At 55.8% G+C, this 23,889-nt stretch overlaps 2 protein-coding genes across 3 annotated transcripts in view; one reads left to right on the plus strand and one right to left on the minus strand.

Annotated features, from left to right (window-relative positions):
- Window positions 1-528: 528 nt before the first annotated feature.
- On the plus strand, window positions 529-3,865 carry LOC103271305 (steroid 21-hydroxylase). Of its 2 annotated transcripts, XM_008068773.1 has the most exons (10): window positions 529-834; window positions 914-1,003; window positions 1,267-1,421; window positions 1,518-1,619; window positions 1,711-1,812; window positions 1,944-2,030; window positions 2,200-2,400; window positions 2,619-2,797; window positions 2,873-2,976; window positions 3,072-3,865. In XM_008068773.1, exons 1-10 carry the CDS (start codon window positions 630-632, stop codon window positions 3,335-3,337), a joined length of 1,491 nt encoding a protein of 496 aa, XP_008066964.1. In that variant the 5' UTR covers window positions 529-629; the 3' UTR covers window positions 3,338-3,865. The 2 variants fall into 2 exon arrangements, with proteins under 2 accessions (XP_008066964.1, XP_008066965.1); XM_008068774.1 differs by lacking the exon at window positions 914-1,003 and having other exon boundaries at window positions 629-834; window positions 3,072-3,832.
- TNXB (tenascin XB) overlaps window positions 3,364-23,889 on the minus strand; it is a 55,789-nt gene continuing 35,263 nt past the window's right edge. Inside the window, exons 22-46 of the mRNA XM_008068772.1 lie at window positions 22,847-23,179; window positions 22,244-22,245; window positions 21,129-21,444; window positions 20,402-20,725; window positions 14,399-14,716; window positions 13,678-14,001; window positions 12,990-12,995; window positions 12,286-12,603; window positions 11,559-11,876; window positions 10,662-10,949; window positions 10,058-10,330; window positions 8,509-8,796; window positions 7,231-7,539; window positions 6,598-6,933; window positions 6,228-6,350; window positions 5,967-6,110; window positions 5,660-5,779; window positions 5,401-5,544; window positions 5,181-5,311; window positions 4,920-5,052; window positions 4,672-4,823; window positions 4,483-4,579; window positions 4,226-4,387; window positions 3,985-4,148; window positions 3,364-3,653 (exon numbers count right to left, since the gene is read on the minus strand). Of these exons, the coding sequence (XP_008066963.1) occupies window positions 3,552-3,653; window positions 3,985-4,148; window positions 4,226-4,387; window positions 4,483-4,579; window positions 4,672-4,823; window positions 4,920-5,052; window positions 5,181-5,311; window positions 5,401-5,544; window positions 5,660-5,779; window positions 5,967-6,110; window positions 6,228-6,350; window positions 6,598-6,933; window positions 7,231-7,539; window positions 8,509-8,796; window positions 10,058-10,330; window positions 10,662-10,949; window positions 11,559-11,876; window positions 12,286-12,603; window positions 12,990-12,995; window positions 13,678-14,001; window positions 14,399-14,716; window positions 20,402-20,725; window positions 21,129-21,444; window positions 22,244-22,245; window positions 22,847-23,179 (5,225 nt within the window). The 3' untranslated portion in view covers window positions 3,364-3,551. The remainder of the gene's footprint in view (window positions 3,654-3,984; window positions 4,149-4,225; window positions 4,388-4,482; window positions 4,580-4,671; window positions 4,824-4,919; window positions 5,053-5,180; window positions 5,312-5,400; window positions 5,545-5,659; window positions 5,780-5,966; window positions 6,111-6,227; window positions 6,351-6,597; window positions 6,934-7,230; window positions 7,540-8,508; window positions 8,797-10,057; window positions 10,331-10,661; window positions 10,950-11,558; window positions 11,877-12,285; window positions 12,604-12,989; window positions 12,996-13,677; window positions 14,002-14,398; window positions 14,717-20,401; window positions 20,726-21,128; window positions 21,445-22,243; window positions 22,246-22,846; window positions 23,180-23,889) is intronic.

A 23,889-nucleotide genomic window follows, 5' to 3' on the forward strand; every position in this document is an offset into this window, starting at 1 on the left:
GGCAAGGCACTTAGCACATTGTCTGGTACTTGGTAAGTGTTCCACAAAGGGACACCATTTCTTGGTCTTCTGGACACTTTTGAGACTGAACAGAGCACTGTTAATACTTACACTGGAATACAGATATATACTGGAACTCCCCAGGCAAACCGGGCCATATGGTCACCCTATCTGTAAGTTAAACAAACGAAACCCCCACATGAATCTCATCTTGTTCTTCAGGCCATCCTGGAGGGCGTATTTGGCAGGAACTGCAATTTTCTCTCTGGGACAACCCTCATACCAGTAAACTGACCCACAGCAGAGTGGCAGAGGGGGAGGACCAGGCGAGGGGGGATGCACTTGCCCACACGGTTGATGTGGAGCCAGAAAGCGGCTTATGGATGCAGAAGAAAGGTCAGGGTTACATTTCTTTTTCTTTCTTCTTGATGGATGGTACATTTTGTGAAACGTGGACCTCCCAAGGTCAATGGCACTGGTGCCATTCCAGAAATGTGACATTCTGTGGGTGGGAGGGAACACGAGGGTGGGGTGGAGAAAGGCCCCCAAATGGTCTAAGCAGCAGAAGGGATGGCCGGGGCTCAAGAGCTATAAGTGGCCGTGTCAGGGTCTTCGCTGGAGTGTCTGCTATGCTGTTCCCTGGGCTGCTGCTGCTGCTGCTGACCCTGCTGGTCAGTGCCCGCCTGCTGTGGGGCTGGTGGAAGCTCAGGAGCCTCCGCCTCCCGCCTTTTGCTCCAGGTTTCCTGCACCTGCTGCAGCCCAACCTCCCCATCCATCTGCTTGGCCTGACTCAGAAATTCGGGCCTATCTACAGGCTCCGCTTCGGCCTGCAAGGTAAGAGCCCACCCTCTCCCTGGCCCCACCATGGGCCAGAGGTTCTCTCCCTGCTAACGCTGCTTTGGCTCTCCCCTAGATGTGGTGGTGCTGAACTCCAAAAGAACCATTGAGGAAGCCATGGTCAGAAAGTGGGAGGACTTTGCTGGCAGACCTGAGACGCTTTCCTGTAAGGGCTGGAGGCATTTTTTTCTTTAAGAATTTTTTTGTGGAGATGAGGTCTCACCATGTTGCCCAGGTTGGTCTCGAACTCCTGGTCTCAAGTGATCCTCCTTCTTTGGGCTCCCAAGTCTGGGATTACAGGTGTGCATCACCACACCTGGCTGGGGGCATTTCTTGGGGAAAGAAGCAGGGACTGAGGGAGGCAGAAGATGATCAGGTCCTCGGCTTCCTTGGTCAGTTTTCACCCTCTATCCCCAATCCCTCCCACAGACAAACTGGTGTCTCAGGACTACCCAGACCTGTCACTAGGGGACTACTCCCTGCTCTGGAAGGCCCACAAGAAACTCACCCGTTCAGCCCTGCTGCTGGGCATTCGCAACTCCCTGGAGCCCATGGTGGAACAGCTGGCCCAGGAATTCTGTGAGGTGAGGCTGGGTTCCCACGGCCACCTCAGGTCAGCCTACAGCCTACTAGCACCCCCACCCCCACTGGCCTGCTCATCCCGTGCTCCTTCTCCACAGCGCATGAGAGCCCAGGCCGGCGCCCCTGTGGCCATCCAGAAGGAATTTTCTCTCCTTACCTGCAGCATCATCTGTTACCTCACCTTTGGAGACAAGATCAAGGTTGCCCTCATAACCCCTCAGACCTACCCCACAGCTACTGCCTGAGCCTTTCTCAGTCCTGAACTGAAAGCATTTCCTCCTCTCCTGGCAGGAGGATAACTTAGTACATGCCTATCATGACTGTGTCCAGGAAGTGATGGATGCCTGGAACCACTGGTCGGTCCAAATTGTGGATGTAATTCCCTTTCTCAGGGTGAGGAGGTGCAGCCCAGACACCCCTGGGTTCCAGGAGGGTGCAGCTCAGACACCCCTGGGTCCTGGTGAAGGCTGGGGTGGAGGAATAGGCTTCTTCCCGTCAGCCATCCTCTCTTGTTCCCACCCCAGTTTTTCCCCAATCCAGGTCTCCAGAGGCTGAAGCAGATCATGGAGAAGAGGGACCGCATGGTAGAAAAGCAGCTGAGGCAGCACAAGGTGGGGACTGTGTGTGAGGGCTGCCCTCTGCCCACAGCCAGTGATGCTGCTGGCCCCAGCACTGCTGCAAGGAGGGTGTCCTACATGCCCTGGCTCTGGGCCTGTTGCCACCCCATGCCCCTCTCTCCAAGCCAGGGGCTCAGCCCGCTCCTCCACCCTCTCTCTGCAGGACAGCCTGGTGACAGGCCACTGGAGGGACCTGATGGACTACATGCTCCAAGGAGTGGCACTGCCGGCAGTGGAAGAGGGCCCTGGACAGCTCCTAGAAGGGCATGTACATATGGCTGTGGTGGACATTCTCATTGGTGGCACTGAGACCACAGCGACCACTCTCTCCTGGGCTGTAGCTTTCTTGCTTCACCACCCTGAGGTGCGCCCTGGGGGCAGGCAAAAGGCTCTTCCTGGCACCTGGCCAGGGCAGAGGGAACCTGGCTTGCTGGGCTCTGAGCGCAGTGCACAGGCTCAGGCTGTGCCTCTCCTAATTGGCACAAAGGCTGCACTGGCAACCCAGCTGGGGGAGCGGGTGAAGACTGGGCAGCTGTGGGCTGGCCGGGGCTGGACTCCACCCTGGACGCCCCCACTTCCCAGATTCAGCAGCGACTGCAGGAAGAGCTAGACCGCGAACTGGGCCCCGAGGGCTCTGGCTCCCCAGTCTCCTACAAGGACCGTGGGCGGCTGCCCTTGCTCAACGCCACCATCGCCGAGGTGCTGCGCCTGCGGCCTGTGGTGCCCTTGGCCTTGCCCCACCGCACCACGCGGCACAGCAGGTGACTCTTGAGGGCTAGGATGAGTGAGGAAGGCCCTAGGCCAGGGGGCCAGGCTCTAACTCCACCCTCCTCCAGCATCCTGGGCTATGACATCCCCGAGGGCACAATCATCATCCCCAACCTCCAAGGCGCCCACCTGGACGAAACGGTCTGGGAGCAGCCGCACAAGTTCTGGCCCGGTATGTGGGGGGCTGGGTGCCTGCCGCGTGGGAGGCAGAGGCTGGTCCGGCAGCCGCTGAACTCCTCCCCACCCTGTCTGTCCACCTGCCTGCAGACCGCTTCCTGGAGCCGGGCACGAGCCCCAGGGCGCTGGCCTTTGGCTGCGGAGCGCGCGTGTGCCTGGGCGAGCCGCTGGCGCGCCTGGAGCTCTTTGTGGTGCTGGCGCGGCTGCTGCAGGGCTTCACGCTGCTGCCGCTCGGGGGCGCCCTGCCCTCCCTGCAGCCCCAGCCCCACTTCGGCGTCAACCTCCTGATGCAGCCTTTCGAGGTGCGGTTGCAGCCCCGAGGCGTGGGGGCCCGCGTCCTGGGCCAGCGCCAGTGACGGGCAGGACTGGTGCCAGCCGCGTGCCTCAGTTTCTCCTTTATTGCTCCCGTGTAAACCCCTCCCCTCCCCCCTGTAAACATGGTGCTGTGAGATCGCTGGCAGAGAAGGCTTCCTCCGGCGGCCAACGGTGATAACGGCCCCTGGTTCTTCTCTGGGGCGACCCCTCAGTGCTCAGCAGTCATACTGGGGTGCGAGAGAGGTGGGCAGCAGCTCAGCCTCCCACCGCCAGGGACTGAAAGCTTCTTGGTCTCAGCTTCATTTCCGTGAAGGGCATCGAGAAATCAAAGCCCTTCCAGTGGTACCAGCTCACTCCCTGGGAAGGGGGTTGTCAAGAGAGAGTCAAAGCTGGACTTCCCATCTGCTCCCTGACCCACTCCCAGGCCCTCAGGAGGGGGTTTCCAGCACTCGACCATCCTCCCCCTGCTCCCTTCCTCAACTGCAAAATACTGACGCTCAATCCTGAGTTCAATTCAGCCAATAAATAATCTCAAGAAAACTGCCAGGTTGGCATTATTATTCCGTTTCACAGACGCGGCCCTGAGGCACTGAGCCACTCAGTCCCTCGTCCTGTCGCACTACGGAGTTCAAGCTCAGGCAGGAGAGCCCCAACCACCAGACCTCTGCACTGCTTCCTGGCCCCTCACCTGGTGGTCCACTGTGCTCCCATAGAGTCCATTGAGGTTGGCATAGTGGCAGTTCCGGTACCACCAGGCCCCTCGGTAGGAGACGGCGCAGGAAATGAGCAAGTTGTTGGGGTCTCGATCCCGGGCGGAAAAGACACTGCCACTGTGGTAGCTCATGGAGTCCCCTGGGCAGGGCAAGGAAGGAGCCATAAGGGCCTCCCCACCCAGTCCCACCTTCCCGGCCCCTGGGGCCCACCCTTACCTGCAGTGCCGTGGTAGCCCTCCAGGTGGAGGCGGTAGTACTCAGCCGCCGAATCCACCCAGAAGGAGTCATACTGGGCAAATACGGCCTCGTCCCCAGTCCGCAGGTCCACACGCATGGAGTAGTCGCCGGCCTGTGTCAGGCTGTACAGGGCCTCATTGCCTGGAGGTGGGCAGGGGGGGAGTGCCCTCATCAGGGTCCTGGTGTCCACAGGGCCCATCCCCTCCCCAGTTCCCTAAACAATGTGAGGCACTGACCCAGCCAGAACTCCCCGGAGATGTTTCCAAAACCGAGGGCATAGTCCTCCCAGTCCCTCCAGAAGTCGGTCCGTCCGTCCATGCGGCGCTGGAACACCTGGGAAGCAGGTAGGGGCACCATCAGCCTCCGGCTCCAGGGGCAGCGGCCTCTGCCCTGCACTGACTCCCAGGCTTCCTGATGCCACCCACCAGCCAGCCGCCCCCATCAGTCTCCATGTCACAAAACACGTTCAGGGGCCTCTCGCGGTTGCCGTTGAGGAAGATGGTGGTGGTTCTGGAGGCTCCGGCCCCATTCTGCATCTCCTCCCCGCAGTCCCTGGGGAAGGGGATCCGCAGCCCACCTAGGGAGAGGGGAGGAAGGGGCTGGTCCTTTTTCCAAACCTCAGGCCCCTGCTGCCCAGCCAACCCCCACCATCGGAGCCCCTGCATCCAGGTACCGGTGGTGAAGGAGGTGGACACTGGCGGCGTGAGGCTGTCACCCCACATGGTCTGGAGCCAAGCATTGTAAGGGGTGGAGGGAAAGAGGCCGAGGAGCTGGTAAGAGGTGACACCTCCTGGGAGCAGGATCTCCTGTGGGACAGACGAGGAAGGGGTGGTCAGGGGAGGGCTGTGGAGACCCACTGGGACAGCCAGAGGTAGCACCTCCTTGAATCATACAAGGAGGGGAGTTGGTCAGCGGGCAGGGGGGGAGGGGGCACCTGGGTCTGTCCACCAGGGGTGTCGAAGCTGAGCAGGTAGCCTGTAGGTGGGACCTGGGGCTCTGTCCAAGTGAGCAAGGCCGTGCGGGGGGTCACTTCCTTGGCCTCCAAGTCCTGCGGGGCCTCCAACCCTGGGAGGGAAATTGGGAGAGGAGGTGGGGATGAGGCCCACCCTGGCCCTCTCTTTCCCCTCCCCTGACTCACACAGTTCACCGTGTACCTGTGGTGAAGGTAATGCTGGCCGGGGAAGTGAGGTTAGGGCCCCGAAGGCCACGCACAGTAGCGGTATAGTTGGTATGGAGTACGAGGTGGTGCAGAGGGTAGTCTACTGCACTGCCTGGAGCTGAGGCCTGCAGAGGCGGGACTGGGAAAGCAAGTGGGCATCAGCGACTGTCCCCTCCATGCCCTGCCAGAGCCTGGCCTGTGTCTGCAGTCCCCACCTTGAACATGTCCCTTCCAGAGGCCCTAGCCCTGCTCACCCCCAGGGGCTGTGACCTGGACATCATATTTATCCACAGGGTTCTGCGGGGGCCTCCAGTGCAGCAGGGTGGATCCCTCGGTCAAGTTCAGTGCCCGCAGCTGGGTGGGGCCATCAGGAACTGGGAGAAGGGAGAGACTCGGCTGTTTCTGCTGCCCTCCCTACCCCTTATTTCTCCAAATTCCACTGGCCTCTTGTCAGCAATCAGAGCCTTTAATGCCTCCCATCCCCCTCCCTGTTTCCTCTCGACTCCCACCCACGCCATTTTCTTGCTTCCCACCTCTTGCCCAGATCCCAGCGCCTCTCACCTGTGGTGAGAAAGCCTGTGAGAGGCTCGCTTTCCTCAAAGCCTCGAACGGAGACCACAGTCACCTCATAGCGAGCACCTGGGATTAGCCCCTCGAGTTTCTGGGTCCGGGTCCGGCCGTCCACTTTCACACTCTGTGGCTCCCCTAGAAACACCAAGAGGGTTGGGATGTTATCCAGGAAAACCCAGAGCAGCTGGAGGGTGGGTAGAGCTCAGGGGTGGGAGAAACACAAGCAAATGAGGACACAGGCAAAGGCATCACCTCCATCTGCCAGCTGGTAAGAGACTTTGAAGCTGTCCACCCTGGATGGTGGGGGCATCCAGTTGACCGTGGCAGAGGTCTCTCCAATTTCAGTGAACTGGAGGTCACGGGGGCTTTCTAGAACTAGGGAGGGGGCAAGGCACAATGGTGAGGACAGGGGCAGGGGGATTTCTGCCCCAGGAGTCCCATCCCTCATCCCTACTCCAAATAGGCCCTCCACCCCCCTTTCCTCTACATCAGAATCAGAATCATTCTGTAGATTCCTTCAAGCCCTGTGCCAACTCGCCACCTCCCCTCTGGCTGAGGCGTCAGGTTCCCTCGGAAAAGCATGAAGACCCCCACTTTGGGGGAGCCTAGCATGGGGCCTTGCCTGGGCTGAGGGTGCGGGCGGTGCCCTGGATGCTGTCGGCCTGGTGTGGCCCACGCAGGCCATACAGCGTCATGCTGTACAGGGTTCCTGGACGCAGGTCCCGGAGCATGGCTGAGTGCCGTGTCCCCGGCACCATCAGCTCCCGCTGCATCAGAGGACGCAGATGCGGCTCCAGAGTGCTTGGTGATGGGACCCCAAAGCGCAGCAGGAAGGAGTCAAAGGCCCCAGGTGGAGCCTCCCAGTTGAGCCTCAGAGAACTGGTGGTCACGTCGGTCACCGACAACTGTGACAGGCGGGGCCCTAGCTCCCCTGGGGTCTGACCAGCAGGAGCCGGCCCTGCCCGGAGTGGGTGGGAGAGAAGGGATTGGAGACAGGAGCCCACCAGCTTGGTGACGGGGGCAGGTCCCTTCTACCTTCCCCCACCCCACCCCTGGCCCCTATTTCTCCAGCTGTAAAATGGAGCTAGTGAGGGACTTGTACCCACAGGTGGGATCTTGCTGGAAGGGAGCCCAGAGGGCTGCTCAGACACAGCCTGGTACCCTCCACATGCTCTTTCCCCACAGACCCACTTCTCCCCCCACCCCATTCACCCTTCCTCGTCCCAGTCTGGAGGCCAGCGAGGTCTGGCGGTACCTGTGGTGCCCTCAGCTGAGATGGGCCCCAGGCGCTTCCCTTCATGGAGGCCATAGAGGAAGAAGGTATAGGAGGTGCTGGGCTCCAGTCCTGAGATGAGAACCTTGCTCTGGTCGCCATCCACAAGCAAGGCCTGGGGCTGCCCATCTGTGTCCTCATACTGGACCACGAAGGACTCAAAGGGGCCCTGGGCCCCACTCCACGAGAGGCGCATGGTGTCTGGCGTCGTGTCAGTCACTGCCAACACCCCTAGGCGGGGCTCTTCAGGGGACTGGGGCGTCTCTGGGGTTGGCATGTCCTCTTCTGGGGCTGTGCGTAGAAGCCCAGGGGAGAAGCTGAGTGGAGGGTGCTGTGGGAACCTGCCTTTTCTATCCTGCTTCCCAAAGAGGGGCTTCTGAGGTGGGCCCAAAGCTGAGGTGGGGACTTACAGATCCCAGCCAGGTGGACAGAAAGGAGAGACCTAGGTTTTTCTTCATCTCTCCTTCTGCCACATCCCTGCCTTGGCACTGACTCTTGCCACCCCTGGGGCTCCTGAGGCCAACTGTGGCCTCCTGCTCAGGAAGCTGCTGAGCATCATTGCTCCTTTGTGGGCTCCTGTGCCACGTCTGAACCAGGTACTTGTTTCTCCTCCTGCACCCTGATGTCCTATCAAGCCCCTCCTCTGGATGTCAGCACAGCCTTGTGCCCGCCCTATGCCCTGGGACACACTTGCTGAGCTGGGGCATGAGGTACTCCCTTCCGAGAGGAGCTGAGGTGGAAATGGCTGGTGTATGTGTTGAGCAAGCCACACCAGGCGTGCCCTGGTTGGGCTGGTCTGAGGTGGGCACCAGTAACCTCTGGAAGAGCTTCTACCATAAATGCAGCTACTTCTATTGGTTTTTGTGTACCCTTTCCATTTTGTTTCCCAGTGATTTTCCGTTTGAGAAAAAAAACGCTCCTGATTCATCCATGGCAGGGAGGTTTGCCCCTATCTGGGCAAGGCCACCCTGCTGGGAGGTAACAGCTGCCTCAATGAGTAATGGGAGCAGCAGCAGTGATGGGAGGGGGGTTGGGCGATTAGGCAACCACTGCCAGGGGCTTTCCTTCCCACTGTCCTGGCTCCTCCTCTTGACCAACGTCAGAGCCAATGAGGCTGTACACTCTTCCTCCCTCCTGTGCCCTGGTCAGGGCTCCCTCTCTCCCCACCTGCCCACTCTTGCCAGTTCCTTTGTCTTCAGCCCCAAGGCACAAGGAAATGGACTCAGGCTAGCCTGCTAGAGCCAAGTAGGACATCTTTACCTGTCAATCCCAGGACAGAGATGGGGCCCAATCGCTTTCCTCCAAGGAGCCCATAGAGCAGAAATTTGTATTTTCTGCCAGGCTCCAGGTCCTTTATGGTGACCTCACGCTGGTCTGCAGCCACAGGCACTGTCCGGGGCTGCCCATCTGTGTCCCTGTACTGGACCACGAAGGAATCAAAGGGGCCCTGGTCCACCGTCCATGACAGGTGCAGGGAGTCTGAGGTCTCCTCAGTCACTGTCAGTTCCCCCAGGCGGGGCAGGGACTGTGGCTCCTTCTCCAGGGCAGCTGTTCAGAGGATGGGGAAAAAAAAACATCTTGTCAGACACTGCCTTTACCCCAGCCATGGCAACCTCTGAGAGGTGTGAGGGTCTGGGACAGGTCCCTGAAGCATGGCCTCAGAGACAGCCCCCTGAGGAGACACACGGACCTGCTCCAGTCCTGCCCTACAGGAATGGGAAGACAGCCACCTCTTTCCCTCTACCCAAACTCCTTCCTGCCCCCACTCCCTCCCTACTGTGATCATGGGGTTGGTAAATACATAATGATCATCTCCTGAGAGAGAGTGGCTTTGGATGCAGAGAGGGCCTTCCTTTCCTCTGACCCCTGATCCCTGGGCAGGGATGTGGCCAGAGCTGAGAGAGACTCCCAGGAAGCCTCTGGGTTGTCAGGGAGATACCAGGGAGCTGGGCTGGGCAGCTAGTCAGAGCATGGGCTCCCATCACTGCCCAACCATGACCTCCCTTCACAGCCATCAGCCTGGCCGTCCATGCCTCCCACTTCCCCAGTCCCATGCTGACACTATTGAACCAGGGCAGCCAGTGTGGCAGGGGAGAAGCCAGGAGAAGAGCTGGGAGAAGAGACTTGCCTAGGTGGGGGAGGGTACTGATGGGTGGCCTTGAAGGGAAGCCTGTATGCAGTCCCCATAGCGAAGGTTTGGGGAAGGAGAATATGGAGTTGGAGGGCCCCAGGCCCTGACCCCGACTGGCTGGCTGCTCTTTCCTCCTCTGGCCAGGGTGACTCATGGTCCCAGGAGAATGGTGAGGGTCAGTGACACACCCCACCCCTTCCTCAGGGGCCTGAGTCATGGGCACAAAGACACCAGACTTTTCCATAGTCTTTCTGTAACCAGGCCCTCCCTTATTTTCCACCTCTTGCCTCACAGTTGAGATGGAGGGAGGAGGACTGGAACAACTACTGAGTGCCAGTGGGTATTATTCACAGCCATTATGCAGGTGAGGACACCAAGAGTTAGGGTTGTCCATGGTCACAGCTGGCAAGGGCTGGGTGGGACTGGAACTGAAATACAGGTCTGCTTGGCCCCAAAGCCTGGGTTCTTTGTACTTCATCGGCAGTCAGTGAATGAGGAAATAATGCATATAAAATGCTCAGAACTGTGCCTGACACACACAGGGACTCACTTTTGGTGTTAAGGTGGTTGTGCCAAGGTTTCAGATAGAATCAATCTCATGGGAAGGCCATAGGGCCAGCTCTGGGGGCTTGGACAAGAGGCAGCTCTGAAAAAGGTAGGAGCCAGGGCTAGGCTCACCTGTGGTGCCATCAGCAGAGATAGGGCCCAGTCGCTTCCTGCCTGCCAGACCATAGAGCAGGAACTTGTATTTCCTATTGGGCTCCAAGCCAAGGACAGTGACCTTGCGCTGGTCTGTGGCCACGGACACCACTTTGGACTGCCCATCCCTGTCCTTGTACTGGACCACAAAGGAGTCGAATTCACCCTCAGGAACTGTCCACAAGAGGCCCATGGAGTCAGGGGTCACATCTGTCACTGTCAGCTCCCCCAGGCGGGGAGAGGGTTTCATGTCTGCAGTAAGAAAAGAGAGTGCGTTGAGTGGAGAGTAACAGAGATGGTTGAGCTTCCTGGGTATTGTGACTGTGAGCCTGTCCTGGGAGTGGAGGAAGTGACTGGACAGAAGTAGGGACAAAGGAGGAGCCAGGCAAGAAAGTAAGTGTACCCTGGGGTGTAGGGAGCAGGATGGAGTGAGGGGAGAAGGGGAGGCCAGGGACCCAGTAAGTAAATGAGCCCTGAGGTCTGGAGTGTGGGGTACAGAAACATGAAATTCCAACTGTTGCCACAAGGGGGCGAAGGCTGACTGGGAAGCTCTCCGGCCAAGGAAGGCTGGGCCCTCACTCACCAGTCTTGGTCTCCACTGGGACTGGGCCATAGCGTTTCCCATTCTGGAGTCCAAAGAGCAGGAACTTGTACTTGCGGGCTGGGTCCAGCCCTGAGATGGTGGCCTCTCGTTGGTCTCTGCTCATGGGCACTGCCTGGGGCTGCCCCTGTGTATCCCTGTACTGGATCTGAAAGGAGTCAAAGGGACCCTGGGCCACCGTCCACAAGAGCTGCACTGTGTCCGAGGTCACCGCTGACACAACCAGCTCCCCCAGGCGGGGCTCCACGGGGGGCTGTGTGGGCAGGGAGGCTGGAAAAGAGCAGAGGAGGCCAAATGGTCAGGAGACAGAACCCTGCCCAAAGGAGGCAGTGCTCTCTCCAGGCTGTGGAATAAATGTTTCCTAGCAGCCTCTTCTAAAGTGCTTACTACGTGCTGGGTTTGCTGCAAGCAGTACACAAATATTACTGCCCTTAACCATCACATAACATATGAAGTAAGCGCCTTTACGATGATCACCTCCATTCTGCAGGGATCTGAGGCACAGAGAGGGCAAGAAACACTTGTAAAATCCCACATTTGAGGCAAATACTGATCCAGGAAGCCTGGTTGTGGAGAATGTTCAGAGCCACTAAAATACCCATTCAGGGAGCCTGAAGACAGAACAAATGAACAACATGGAGGTTCCAGACCATGATGGGAGGAAGTAAGCTACAAACCGTGGGGCACAGACTACATGCTCATCTGACTCCAAAGTCTCCACTAATCCTCACTCAGCTCAAGGATGAGGCAGGATCATCGGCAAAATGTGAGAAAAGACAGGGACCTCGAGGCCCAGAAGTAGGAGGGCCTCAGATTCAAAGAAGATGCACAAAAGAGTATAGAAGAGAACCGAGGGTAAGGACCTGTTCCCTCACTCACCTGTCACTCCCACAGTGGACACAGGGCCCACGCGCTGCCCCTGGTGGAGGCCATACAGATGCATCTTGTACCTGCGCCCAGGCTCCAGGCCCTCCACGGTGACCTCATTCTCCTCGCCCCCGACACGAACTATCTGGGGCCGCCCGTCCCTGTCCTTGTACTGGATGGTGAAGGAGTCAAAGTGGCCCTGGGGGACGGTCCAGGAGAGGCTCAGCGAGTCTGGGGATGATCCTGTCACCGTCAGCTCCCCCAGGAGTGGCTCCTCAGGGGGCTCCGGGGCCTCCGTGCTGGGTTCTGTGGGGCTGGGGGTCTCTTCCTCTGCAGCTGAGAAGAGGGGACACAGAGAGAGTGAGGCAGGGTCCCTGGGGGATGTCCTTGGGTCTTGGGGAGAAGGATGGAGGCGCCAAGGCCGTGACTGGGTGACCTGAGGTCAGTTCAGAGAAGACAATCCTTGGGACTGGGTGGTCCTGTCAGCTGACAGCTAGCGAGCAATGCAAGCTCTGGGGTCAGTGGTGGGAACCTGAACCGCCACCCGCACGGAAAACCTCCTGATGGCCTCTCTCTGCCCAGAGGAGCCAGTGGTCAACCACAGAGGAAGGCACAGAGGGAGCCTCAGCCACAAGCAGGTCTGTGGTTACTGACCAGACTCACTCCCACTAGTTGTCACCAAAGGCATGAGGGTGGGGCAGCCACAAATCCTATCCTGGGGCTCCTGCTGTGCACTCACCCGTCACCCCGATGGCAGACACAGGGCCCACACGCTGACCACCATGGAAGCCGTACAGGTTCATCTTGTACTTGTGGTCTGGCTCCAGGCCAGAGATGGTGACACCATCCTCGTACCCTGGCACCCTCACTGCCTTGGGCTGCCCATCGCCGTTCTTGTACTGAACCAGAAAGTGGTCAAACTGGCCCTCAGGGACCGTCCAGGACAGGCTCAGGGAGTCAGGGGTGGCATCTGGCACAGTCAGCTCCCCTAGGCGTGGCTTGATGGGAGGCTCGGGGGTTGTGGTGAGTACCGCTTGGGTGGTCATGGCTTCATCTTCTAGAGCCAAAAAGACATGTTTGGAGACAGTGAGGAGGAAGAGGTCCTCAGTTCTCAGTTCAGCAAAGAAAGGGTGGGTCACAAGACATAAAGTGCCCAAGAGCAGGACGATGCTGCCCGCAGCGGCTCTAGCCCATCTGCTCTCCAATCACCTCCCCGGGACCTGTCCTATCCTCTCACCCTGATGCTCCCTGATGCCCCCACCTCACCCCACCCACCCCTACCTCCAACCCCCTGGCACCTTGTCCCTCTACCTTCAGCATTGACTCTCTTCTGAGTAAGGCTCATGCTGCCTCTGTGCCCTGGGCACCTCTGAGCTCCGGTCTTCACCCCAGAACAAGTTCAGCGCACCCTCCCTACGCAGGACCTGGGGCGTGTTGCTGCACTGGGCCCTCACCAGCTGTGAGATCCCTAGAGTGTGCCCCACTCTCCCCTCTGAGTTACCTGGATGCCTCCCCTCCCTCACCTGCAGCCCAGGATCCTGCTTTGGGCCACTGTCCTCTCACCCGGGTTACGACCTCCCTACTGGACAGACCCTGCCTCCTCCATCCCTGTCTCCTGCCCTTCACGCTCCACATGGCAGCCAGGATGAGCTTCCTACAAGCACAGCTGCAGGAGCCCATCTCAGTTCAGACTTGGGCAACCACCTCCTCATCCCTGTAGACCTCAGGCCCCGTGACCTCCTCCCACATTGCAACACTGTCTGGGCACCTCCAAGGACTCACACTCAGTCCTCTCATGCCCCATGCTCTTTCTAACCTCCTGGTCTTTGCACCAGCTGCGACATGACCTGACATACTTTTCATAAATTTTATGCTATATAGATGTCACCACAATGAAAATCCTAAGTATCCATCAGCAACATCAATATCAAGAAGAATCTTGTTAGAAATACACAATCCATGGCCCTAGCCAACTCTGTTGAATTTGAACCCGCCTCTTAACAAAAATCTACAGGCATTTGAACACGAAGAAGAAATGCTATTGAGAATATTTATGTTTTCATGAAGTTGGAGGAAAAAAGAAATCATCTAAGGCCATCTTCCCCACACTGCTCATCTCACACTCACTCACCTGTCATGCCTACAGTGGACACAGGACCCACGCGCCGCCCCTCATAGAAGCCATACAGGTGCATCTTGTACTTCCGCCCGGGCTCCAGACCCCCCACGGTGACCTCATTCTCCTCGCCCCTGACACGCACTGCCTGAGGCCGCCCGTCCCTGTCCTTGTACTGGATGGTGAAGGACTCAAAGTGGCCCTGGGCGATGGTCCAGGAGAGGCTCAGCGAGTCTGGGGACGATCCTGTCACTGTCAGCTCCCCCAGGAGCGGTTCCTCGGGGGTCTCTGGGGCCTCTGTGCTGGGTTCTGTGGGACTGGGAGTCTCTTCCTCTGCAGCTGAAAGAGTGAACACAGAGAGGGTGAGGCAGGGACCCTGGGGATGTCCTTGGGTCTTGGGGAGAAGGAGGGAGATGCCAAGGCCACGACTGGGTGAACTGAAGTCAGTTCAGAGAAGACGATCCTTGGGGCTGGGTGGTCCTGTCAGCTGACAGCTAGTGAGCATGACAAGCTCTGGGGCCAGCAGTGGGGAACGTGCAACAGCCACCAGCAGAGGTAAATGGGTCCTTTTCTGTCCAGGAGGACCTGTCAGTCCTCAGGAAGACCAGGGAAAAGGCACAGAGAATACCATGCCTCAGCCTAGAGCAGATGGGCTTCATGGGTCCACTCACCCATCACCAGAGAGAGGGTGACCTTCCTGCTGGGTCCAACCCTGTGGCTCCCACCATGCACTCACCTGTCATCCCGATGGCAGACACAGGGCCCACACGCTGGCCACCGTGGAAACCATACAGGTTCATCTTGTACTTGTGATCTGGCTCCAGGCCTGAGACGGTGACACCATCCTGGTGCCCTGGCACCCGCACTGCCTTGAGCTGCCCATCCCCGTTCTTGTACTGGACCAAGAAGTGGTCAAATTGGCCCTCGGGGACTGTCCAGGACAGGCTCAGGGAGTCGGGAGTAGCATCTGTCACAGTCAGCTCCCCCAGGCGTGGCTTGATGGGAGGCTCAGGGGTCATGGTGGGCGCTGCTTGGGTAGTCGTAGCTTCATCCTCTGGAGCTGGACAGACAGTTTGGGAACATTGAGGTCTTCAGTCCTCAGTTCAGTAAAGAAAGGGTGTGTCACAAAATACAAAGTGCCCATGAGCAGGATGATGCCACCCACAGTGTTTCTAGCACATCTCCCCTCCAATCCCCTCCCTGGGGCCTATCCCATCCCCTCACCCTGATCCCCACACCTCACTCCAAACCCCCCCCACCAACATCCAGGCAACTTTCCCTCTCTCTCCAGAACTGCTTGTATTCTGAGCAAGGCCCATGCAGCCTCCCTGCACTGGGGACTCATTAGGGTTTCGGTTCACTGGGCTCCTGTCTTTACTCCAGAACAAGGTCAGTACACCCTCTCCAGGCAGAATCTGGTGCGTGTTCCTGCAAACTACCCTTTTCAGTTGCCAGAGTCTCAGAGTGTGCCCCATTCTTCCCTGAGTTCCCTGGATGCCTCCCCTTTCCCACCTTCAGCCTCAGGATCCTGGTTTGGGCCATTGTCACCTCTCTCTGGCATCACTACCTCCCTACTGGACAGGCCCTGCCTCCTCCATCCCTGTCTCTTACCTTCCACGCTCCACATGACACCCAGTATTGCAGGAACCCATCTCAGCACACACCTGTGTGACAACCTCCTCACCCCTGGAGACCCTAGGTTTTGTGAGCTGCCCCATCTCCTCCCACACTGCAACACCATCTGGATACCTCTAAGGACTCACACTCAGTCCTCTCAGTTCCTCTCGTGCCCCATGTTCTTTCTGACCTCCTGGTCTTTGCACCAGCTGTGACATGACCTGACATACTCTTTGTCTTCTCTCTATAGCTGTCACAAGCTAAGGCCTGCCAGACCTCAGGTCCCTGCTGTCCCCTGAGCACCCATGAGCAGAGTGAGATATCCCTGCCCAGTTCTGGCCTGAACCCTGGACTTCACAGGCTCATCCCCCTTTGCTTTATTTGCTGGTTCACAGCCTGTATCTCCTTGATTGTGAGCCCCATTAGCACAGAAATTTATATCACTAGGATAAGAACATTAGGATAAGAACCCTAACTTCTGTGATGATTCATGGATGCATGTAAAATTCACTTCAACAAATTCTAAAAGGTTCCAGATCTGTTGTTGGGAGGAACTTTACTACAAAATGTGTTTTGCTATTTGTACATGGCTATTCATAACAGCATTATTCACAATAGCCAAAAGGTGGAACAATCCAAGTGTCCATCAATGGATGGATGAATGAGCAAAGCGTGGTATACATATCAAATAAAATATCATTCAGCCGTAAAAGAACAGAACTTCTGACAGATGCTGCAACATTCATGAATCTTAAAGATGTTGTGCTTGGTAAAATTAGCTGGTTAGAAAAGACAAATACTTCATGATGCCACTTATGTGAGGTACCCAGGAGGATCAGATTCACAGAGACAGAGAGTAGAGAGTGGAATGGTGTTCGCCAGGGGTTGGGTGAGGAGAGAAAGGAGAGTTAGTGTTTAATGGGTACAGAGTTTCAGTCTTGGAAGAAGAGTTCTGAGATGGATACCAGTGAGGGCTGCACAACATGTGAATGTACTTATGAACACATTCGTGACCGGCAAATTTTTCACTTTCCTAATACTAATTGTGAGTGAAAATTTTTAAAAAATCTGAAGTTCATTGCTGCAAACTTCTCTTGTTAAGTACAAGTGAAATGGTCTTTTCTAAATTGTCATCTTTTTCACAATATAGCTGAAAGTTGCAGACATATCCAGTATTTGTGTTAAATGCCACTCTGACTAGCATTTCATACTTTGTATACTTATTCAGATTCTAACCAAATATATATTATTCAGAAACAGAATTTGCAAAGATGTAAATTTGCATCAGTGGCAACGAGGAACATAATTTGGAATGATGTGATTTCACATCAGTGATTGTGAATGAGTTAAGGCAATCCTCTCACCTCAGCCTCCCAAAGTGCTGGGATTACAGATGTCAGCCATCCCAGAACCTTGGGAGGTGAGGTGAGAAGATTGCCTTGAGCCCAGGAGCCCAAGAGTTGTAGACCAGCCTGGGCAATGTGGCAAGACCTCGTCTCTACCAAAAATACAAAAATTAACTGGGTGTGGTGGTGCAGGCCTGTAGTCTCAGCTACTTGGGAGGCTGAGGTGGGAGGACCACCTGAGCCCAGAAGGTCCAAACTGTGGTAGCCATGAAGGTGATGCTGCACTCCAGTCTGGACGACAGACTGAGACTCTGACTCAAAAAAAGAAAGAAAAAAGTAGCTTAAGATGATAAATTTTGTTATATATACGTTACCACAATGAAAAACCCAAGATGCCAATTAGTAACATCCATATAAAGAAGAATCTTATTAGAAAGACGCCTGGCCCCAGTCAACTCTGCTGAATTTGAATCTGCCTTTTAACAAAAATCTCCAGGTATTTGGACAAACAAAATAAGTGTTGCTGAGAATATTTATGTTTTCACGAAGCTGGGAAAAAACAGAAATCTTCTAAGGCCATCTTCCCCACACTGCCCACCTCACACTCACTTACCTGTCATGCCCACGGTGGACACAGGGCCCATGCGCTGCCCCTCGTGGAGGCCATACAGGTGCATCTTGTACTTGCGCCCGGGCTCCAGGCCCCCCACGGTGACCTCATTCTCCTCACCCCCGACACGCACCACCTGGGGCCGCCCGTCCTTGTCCTTGTATTGGATGGTGAAAGAGTCAAAGTGGCCCTGGGGGACGGTCCAGAAGAGGCTCAGCGAGTCTGGAGACGATCCTGTCACTGTCAGCTCTCCCAGGAGTGGCTCCTCGGGGGGCGCTGGGGCCTCCATGCTGGCTTCTGTGGGGCTGGGGGCTTCTTCCTCTGCAGCTGAAAGAGAGGACACAGAGAGAGTGAGGCAGGGTTCCTGGGGGATGTCCTTGGGTAGAAGGAGAAACCAACGCCACGACTGAGGGATCCGAGGTCAGTTCAGAGAAGACGATCCTTGGGGCTGGGTGGTCCTGTCAGCTGATAGCTAGTGAGCATGACAAGCTCTGGGGCCAGCAGTGGGGAACGTGCAACAGCCACCAGCAGAGGTAAATGGGTCCTTTTCTGTCCAGGAGGACCTGTCAGTCCTCAGGAAGACCAGGGAAAAGGCACAGAGAATACCATGCCTCAGCCTAGAGCAGATGGGCTTCATGGATCCACTCACCCATCACCAGAGAGAGGGTGACTTTCCTGCTGGGTCCCAACCTGTGGCTCCCACCGCGCACTCACCTGTCATCCCGATGGCAGACACGGGGCCCACGCGCTGGCCACCGTGGAAGCCGTACAGGCTCATCTTGTACTTGTGATCTGGCTCCAGGCCTGAGATGGTGACACTGTCCTCATACCCTGGCACCCGCACCACCTTGGGCTGCCCGGCCCCGTTCTTGTACTGGAGCAGGAATTGGTCAAACTGGCCCTCGGGGACTGCCCAGGACAGGCTCAGGGAGTCGGGGGTAGTATCTGTCACGGTCAGCTCCCCCAGGCGTGGCTTGATGGGAGGCTTGGGGGTCATGGTGGGTGCCACTTGGGTGGTTATAACTCCATCTTCTGGAGCTGAACAGACATGTTAGTGGACAGTGAGGTCTTCAGTCCTCAGTTCAGCATAGAAAGAGCATGTCATAAAACATAAAGTGCCCAAGAGCAGGATGATGCCGCCCACATAGGCCCTAGCACATAGCCTCTCCAATCCTCTCCCTGGGGCCTGTCCTATCTCCTCACCCTGACCCCCACACCCCACCAAACCCAGGTGACTTGTCTGTGTTCCTCCAGTACCACCTCTCTTCTGAGTGAGGCCCACACAGCCTCTGTGTCCTGGGCCTCCCTGCACTGGGGTCTCATTGGCATTTCTGTTCACTGGGCTCCTGTCTTCACTCCAGAACAAGTTCAGCACACCCGCCCCAGCCAGGACTTGGGGTGTTTTTCTTCACTGGGCCCTCATTAGCTGTCAGATCCCCAGAATGTTCCCCACTCTCTACCCTGAGTTCCCTGGATGGTTCCCCTCCCCCACCTCCAGCACCATGATCCTGGTTTGAGCCACTCTCATCTCTCATTGGGGTCACCATCTCCCTACTGGACAGTCCCCACTTCCTCCATCCCTGTCTCCTGCCCTCCACACTCCACATGGCAGCCAGGATGAGCTTCCTACAAGCACAGTTGCTGGAAACCATCCTCAGCACAGACTTGTGTGGCCACCTCCTCATCCCCGGAGACCCCAGGCTTCATGAGCTGCCCCACCTCCTCCCGCACTGCAAGACCCTCTGTGTACCTCCAAGGACATCACACTCAGTCCTCTAATTTCCTCTCATGGGCCATGCTTTTTCTAGCTCTGACATGGTCTGACACTCCCTTTGTCTTTCTCTAAAGCTGCCACAAGATAAGGCCTGCCGGACCTCAGGTCTCTCCTGTCCACTGGGCACCGGTGGGCAGGGTGGCTTAGGTGTCCCTTCCCAATCCTGTCCTGCTCCAGGCTTTACATACTCATCCTCTTTTGCTGTACTTCTCGGTTTTTATGCCTGTGCCCACAACTGTGAGCCCCTTGAAAATATGAATTTGTGTGGGTCACTTTCCAGCTTCCCCCTGAGAAAGTGAAAAGCAGCCCTGATATCCATGAGCTACCCCCTCCTCTCCTCCTGGCTATGGTTGCTTGGAGCTGGCCCTGCACAGCTCAGTCTTGGTGTGGTACTGTGGAGCACACAACTTTATGGAACATCAACATCAGACTAGGCCATCTGTCACCATGATGGATCAAGACAAAACAAGGCCTGTCTATAATCAAGTCTCAACATAGACAAACTCAAACATTTTCCAAAACACCAAAATGACAAAATATTATCCATCCAGCTAATCTGAGTGATGGCTTCTTCTTTCCCAATTACCTTGGCCTTGGTCTAGCTGACCTCCCCATAGATACACTCAGTAAGACTCCCAGTCATAGAATTACTCCTTCTTTGTGACAGCATCTAATACAGAGCAAAACCCCACTTTCTTAAACCCTCCCTCAAATCACCAAATGCAAGCCTGAATCCTAAACTCTTTTCTAAACCCCAAATGCAAGCCTGAATCCTAAACTCTTTTCTAAACCCCTGATTTACCCCACAGCCTTCCTGCACTGCACAGAGCTTAATCCCATCTGATCAATTACAGGTGAGTTTCTGATGCTCTTTGGTTGGAGGACATTGATACCCTAAAATCACGGTGCCTGGATGAGGGTATGGGATGCCTTGTTGAATAAATAATTTGACCACTGGAGTAAAGAGTCTGCTAATATTCCAACAATAGGATTATGGGGTGGTCAGTTAAGACACTTCACCCTAACCACCTTCCATCTTACTTCATGGGCCCCAGTCAACTCCACAGAGATTAACACTCTGTGAGAAATCAGGGATGCAAGCAAGATTCTCTTCACAATTTTATAAGAGGGTCCAATTCCTTCACTGTGAGGAGCTTTGCTACTAAAAGTGTGATCAGTTCCATGGGTTGGCATCAGGAGGATCTTGCTAGAAAAGCAGAATCTCTGGCCCCAGCTCAACCCTGCTGAATCCCAATCTTCCTTTTAACAGGATCCCCAGACATTTGGACATGCAAAAATAGCACAGCTGGTGAGAATATTTATGTTTTCATGAAACCAAAGTGTATAGAGAGAAACATCTTCCAAGCCCTAACTCACCCAACACTCACTCACCTGTCACTCCCACAGTGGACACAGGACCCACGCGCTGCCCCTGGTGGAGGCCATACAGATGCATCTTGTACCTGCGCCCAGGCTCCAGGCCCTCCACGGTGACCTCATTCTCCTCGCCCCCGACACGAACTATCTGGGGCCGCCCGTCCCTGTCCTTGTACTGGATGGTGAAGGAGTCAAAGTGGCCCTGGGGGACGGTCCAGGAGAGGCTCAGCGAGTCTGGGGATGATCCTGTCACCGTCAGCTCCCCCAGGAGTGGCTCCTCAGGGGGCTCCGGGGCCTCCGTGCTGGGTTCTGTGGGGCTGGGGGTCTCTTCCTCTGCAGCTGAGAAGAGGGGACACAGAGAGAGTGAGGCAGGGTCCCTGGGGGATGTCCTTGGGTCTTGGGGAGAAGGATGGAGGCGCCAAGGCCGTGACTGGGTGACCTGAGGTCAGTTCAGAGAAGACAATCCTTGGGACTGGGTGGTCCTGTCAGCTGACAGCTAGCGAGCAATGCAAGCTCTGGGGTCAGTGGTGGGAACCTGAACCGCCACCCGCACGGAAAACCTCCTGATGGCCTCTCTCTGCCCAGAGGAGCCAGTGGTCAACCACAGAGGAAGGCACAGAGGGAGCCTCAGCCACAAGCAGGTCTGTGGTTACTGACCAGACTCACTCCCACTAGTTGTCACCAAAGGCATGAGGGTGGGGCAGCCACAAATCCTATCCTGGGGCTCCTGCTGTGCACTCACCCGTCACCCCGATGGCAGACACAGGGCCCACACGCTGACCACCATGGAAGCCGTACAGGTTCATCTTGTACTTGTGGTCTGGCTCCAGGCCTGAGATGGTGACCCTGTCCTCATGCCCAGGCACCCGCACTGCCTTGGGCTGCCCATCTCCGTTCTTGTACTGGACCAGGAAGTGGTCAAATTGGCCCTCAGGGACTGTCCAGGACAGGCTCAGGGATTCAGGGTTGGAATCTGTCACAGTCAGCTCCCCCAGGGTTGGCTTGATGGGAGGCTCAGGTGTCATGGTTGGTGCTGCTTGGGTAGTCATGGCTTCATCCTTTGTAGCTGGACAGACACGTTTAGGGACAGTGAGGTCCTCAGTTCTCAGTTCAGCCCAGAAAGGGTGTGTCACACAACATAAAGTAGGTCAACATGGTGGTTAATGCCAGCACTTTGGGAGGTAGACCAAGAGGACTGCCTGAGCCCAGGGGTGTGAGACTAGTCTGGGCAACTTGGCAAAACCTCATCTCCACAATAAATTTTTTTAAAAATTAGCCAGGCAAGGTGGTGTGCACCTATAGTCCCAGCTACTTGGAAGGCTGAGGAGGAAGGATCACTTGAACCTAGCAGGTAAAGGCTGAGGTAGCCATGAGCATGCTACAGCACTCCAGCCTGGATGACAGAGTGAGACCTTACCTCAAGAAAACAAAATAAAAACAAAAACCAAAAATCAAGTGCCCAAGAGCAGGACGAGGCTGCCCACAGTGATTCTAGGACATCTCCTCTCCAATCCCCTCCCAAGGGCCTGTCCCATCCTCTCACTCTGATGCCCCCACCTTACCCCACCCACCCCTACCTCTTACACCCTGGCGACTTGTCCCTATGCCTTCAGCACTGCCTCTCTTCTGAACAAGGCTCACATGGCCTCTGTGTCCTAGGCATCTCTGTTCACTGGGCTCCTGTCTTCACTCCAGAACAAGCTCAGCACACCCTCCTCAGGCAGGACCTTGGCATGTCCCTGCACCTGGCTCTTACCAGCTGTCAGATCCCGAGTGTGCCCCAATTTCTTCCCAGTTCTCTGAATGCCTCCCCCCCACCCACCTGCAGCCCAGGGTCCTGGTTTGGGCCACTGTCACCTCTCACCGGGGTCATCACCTCCCTACTGGACAGGCCCCTCCTCCTTCATCTCTGTCTCCTGCCCTCCATGCTCCACATGACAGCCAGGATGAGATTCCTACAAGTACAGCTGCAGGAGCCCATCTCAATTTAGATTTGGGCAACCACCTCCTCACCCCTAGAGACCTTTGTGAGCTGCTCCATCTCCTCCCACAGTGTAAGACCCTCTGGGCAACTCCAAAGACATCATGCTCAGTCCTGTCAGTTCCTCTCGTGACCCATGCTCTTTCTAGCTTCTGGGTCTTTGCACCAGTTGTGACATGATCTGACACACCCTTCATCTTCTCTCTAAAGCTGCCACAAGCTAAGACCTGCCTGATGTCAGGTCTCTGCTGTCTCCTGGGCACCAGTGGGAAGGGTGAGGCATCCCTGACTGGTCCTGGCCTGACCCTTGGGCTTCCATGTCACATGCTCATCCTCCTTTGCTTTATTTGCTCGTTCACAGCCTCCATCTCCATGACTTTGGGCCCCATTAGAACAGAAACATACATAAGAATATAGTAGAAAAGGGAACATCTTCTTAAGCCTTCTTCCCCATCCTGCCCACCCCACAACTCACTCACCTGTCACACCCACAGTGGATACAGGGCCCACGCGCTGCCCCTCATGAAGGCCATATAGGTGCATCTTGTACTTGTGCCCAGGCTCCAGGCCCCCCACAGTGACTTCATTCTCCTTGCCACTGACACGCACCACCTGGGGCTTCCCATCCCTGTCCTTGTACTGGATGGTGAAGGAGTCAAAGTGGCCCTGGGGGACGGTCCAGGAGAGGCTCAGGGAGTCTTGGGAGGATCCTGTCATTGTCAGCTCCCCCAGGAGCGGTTCCTCAGGATGTTCTGGTGACTCTGTGCTGGGCTCTGTGGGGCTGGGGGTCTCATCCACATCCTCTTGTGCAGCTGAGAAAGAAATAGGGCAATACAGACTGTAAGGGCTTCTTGCTTAGGTGGTGATGTCAACTAAGTTCATTCATCAAACATGCTCTTTGAGGTTAGGTTCAAAGGCTCATGTAGCCTTTGTATTTGCCATTCCGTCATTCTTGGAATAAGAGCTGGTGAGGGAGCCCCCAACCCTCATCATGCAGTGCTGGCAGGACTGCACTGTTATAAACTTTCAGAAGCCAATGGGGATATGTGTGTCAGGAGCCAAAATAATGCTCATTTCCTTTGACCCAATAATCCCAGTTCTGGGCATCTATCCTAAGAAAATTATTGAAAGTAGGAAAAAGTTATAGCATGGAAGAATTCATTATGGGATTATCCATGACAGCAAAAAGTGTCAGGAACCTAAATGACCCATGAAAGATGATTAATTTTGTTATAGTGCTTTCACCGTAAAGTATCAGATAACCATTAAAATGATGATTAAAGCTAGTTGTATAGCCACAAGGTGAATGATTACAGTGCAATCTGTGAACAAAAAAGAAAGAACAAAGAGTTACATGAACACTCGGACTACATCTTTATTTTTTATTTATTTATTTTTTTTCTACTCGGGAGGCCGAGGTGAGAGGATTGCTTGAGCCCTTACATCTTTAAAACATTAACTGCAGCCAGGCGCAGTGGTTCATGCCTGTAATCTTAGCACTTTGGGAGGCGGAGGCAAGAGG

The sequence above is a fragment of the Carlito syrichta genome, unplaced genomic scaffold, assembly GCF_000164805.1.
Source record: "Carlito syrichta isolate Samal-C Ts95f unplaced genomic scaffold, Tarsius_syrichta-2.0.1 Scaffold311524, whole genome shotgun sequence".
Lineage (NCBI taxonomy): Eukaryota > Metazoa > Chordata > Mammalia > Primates > Tarsiidae > Carlito > Carlito syrichta.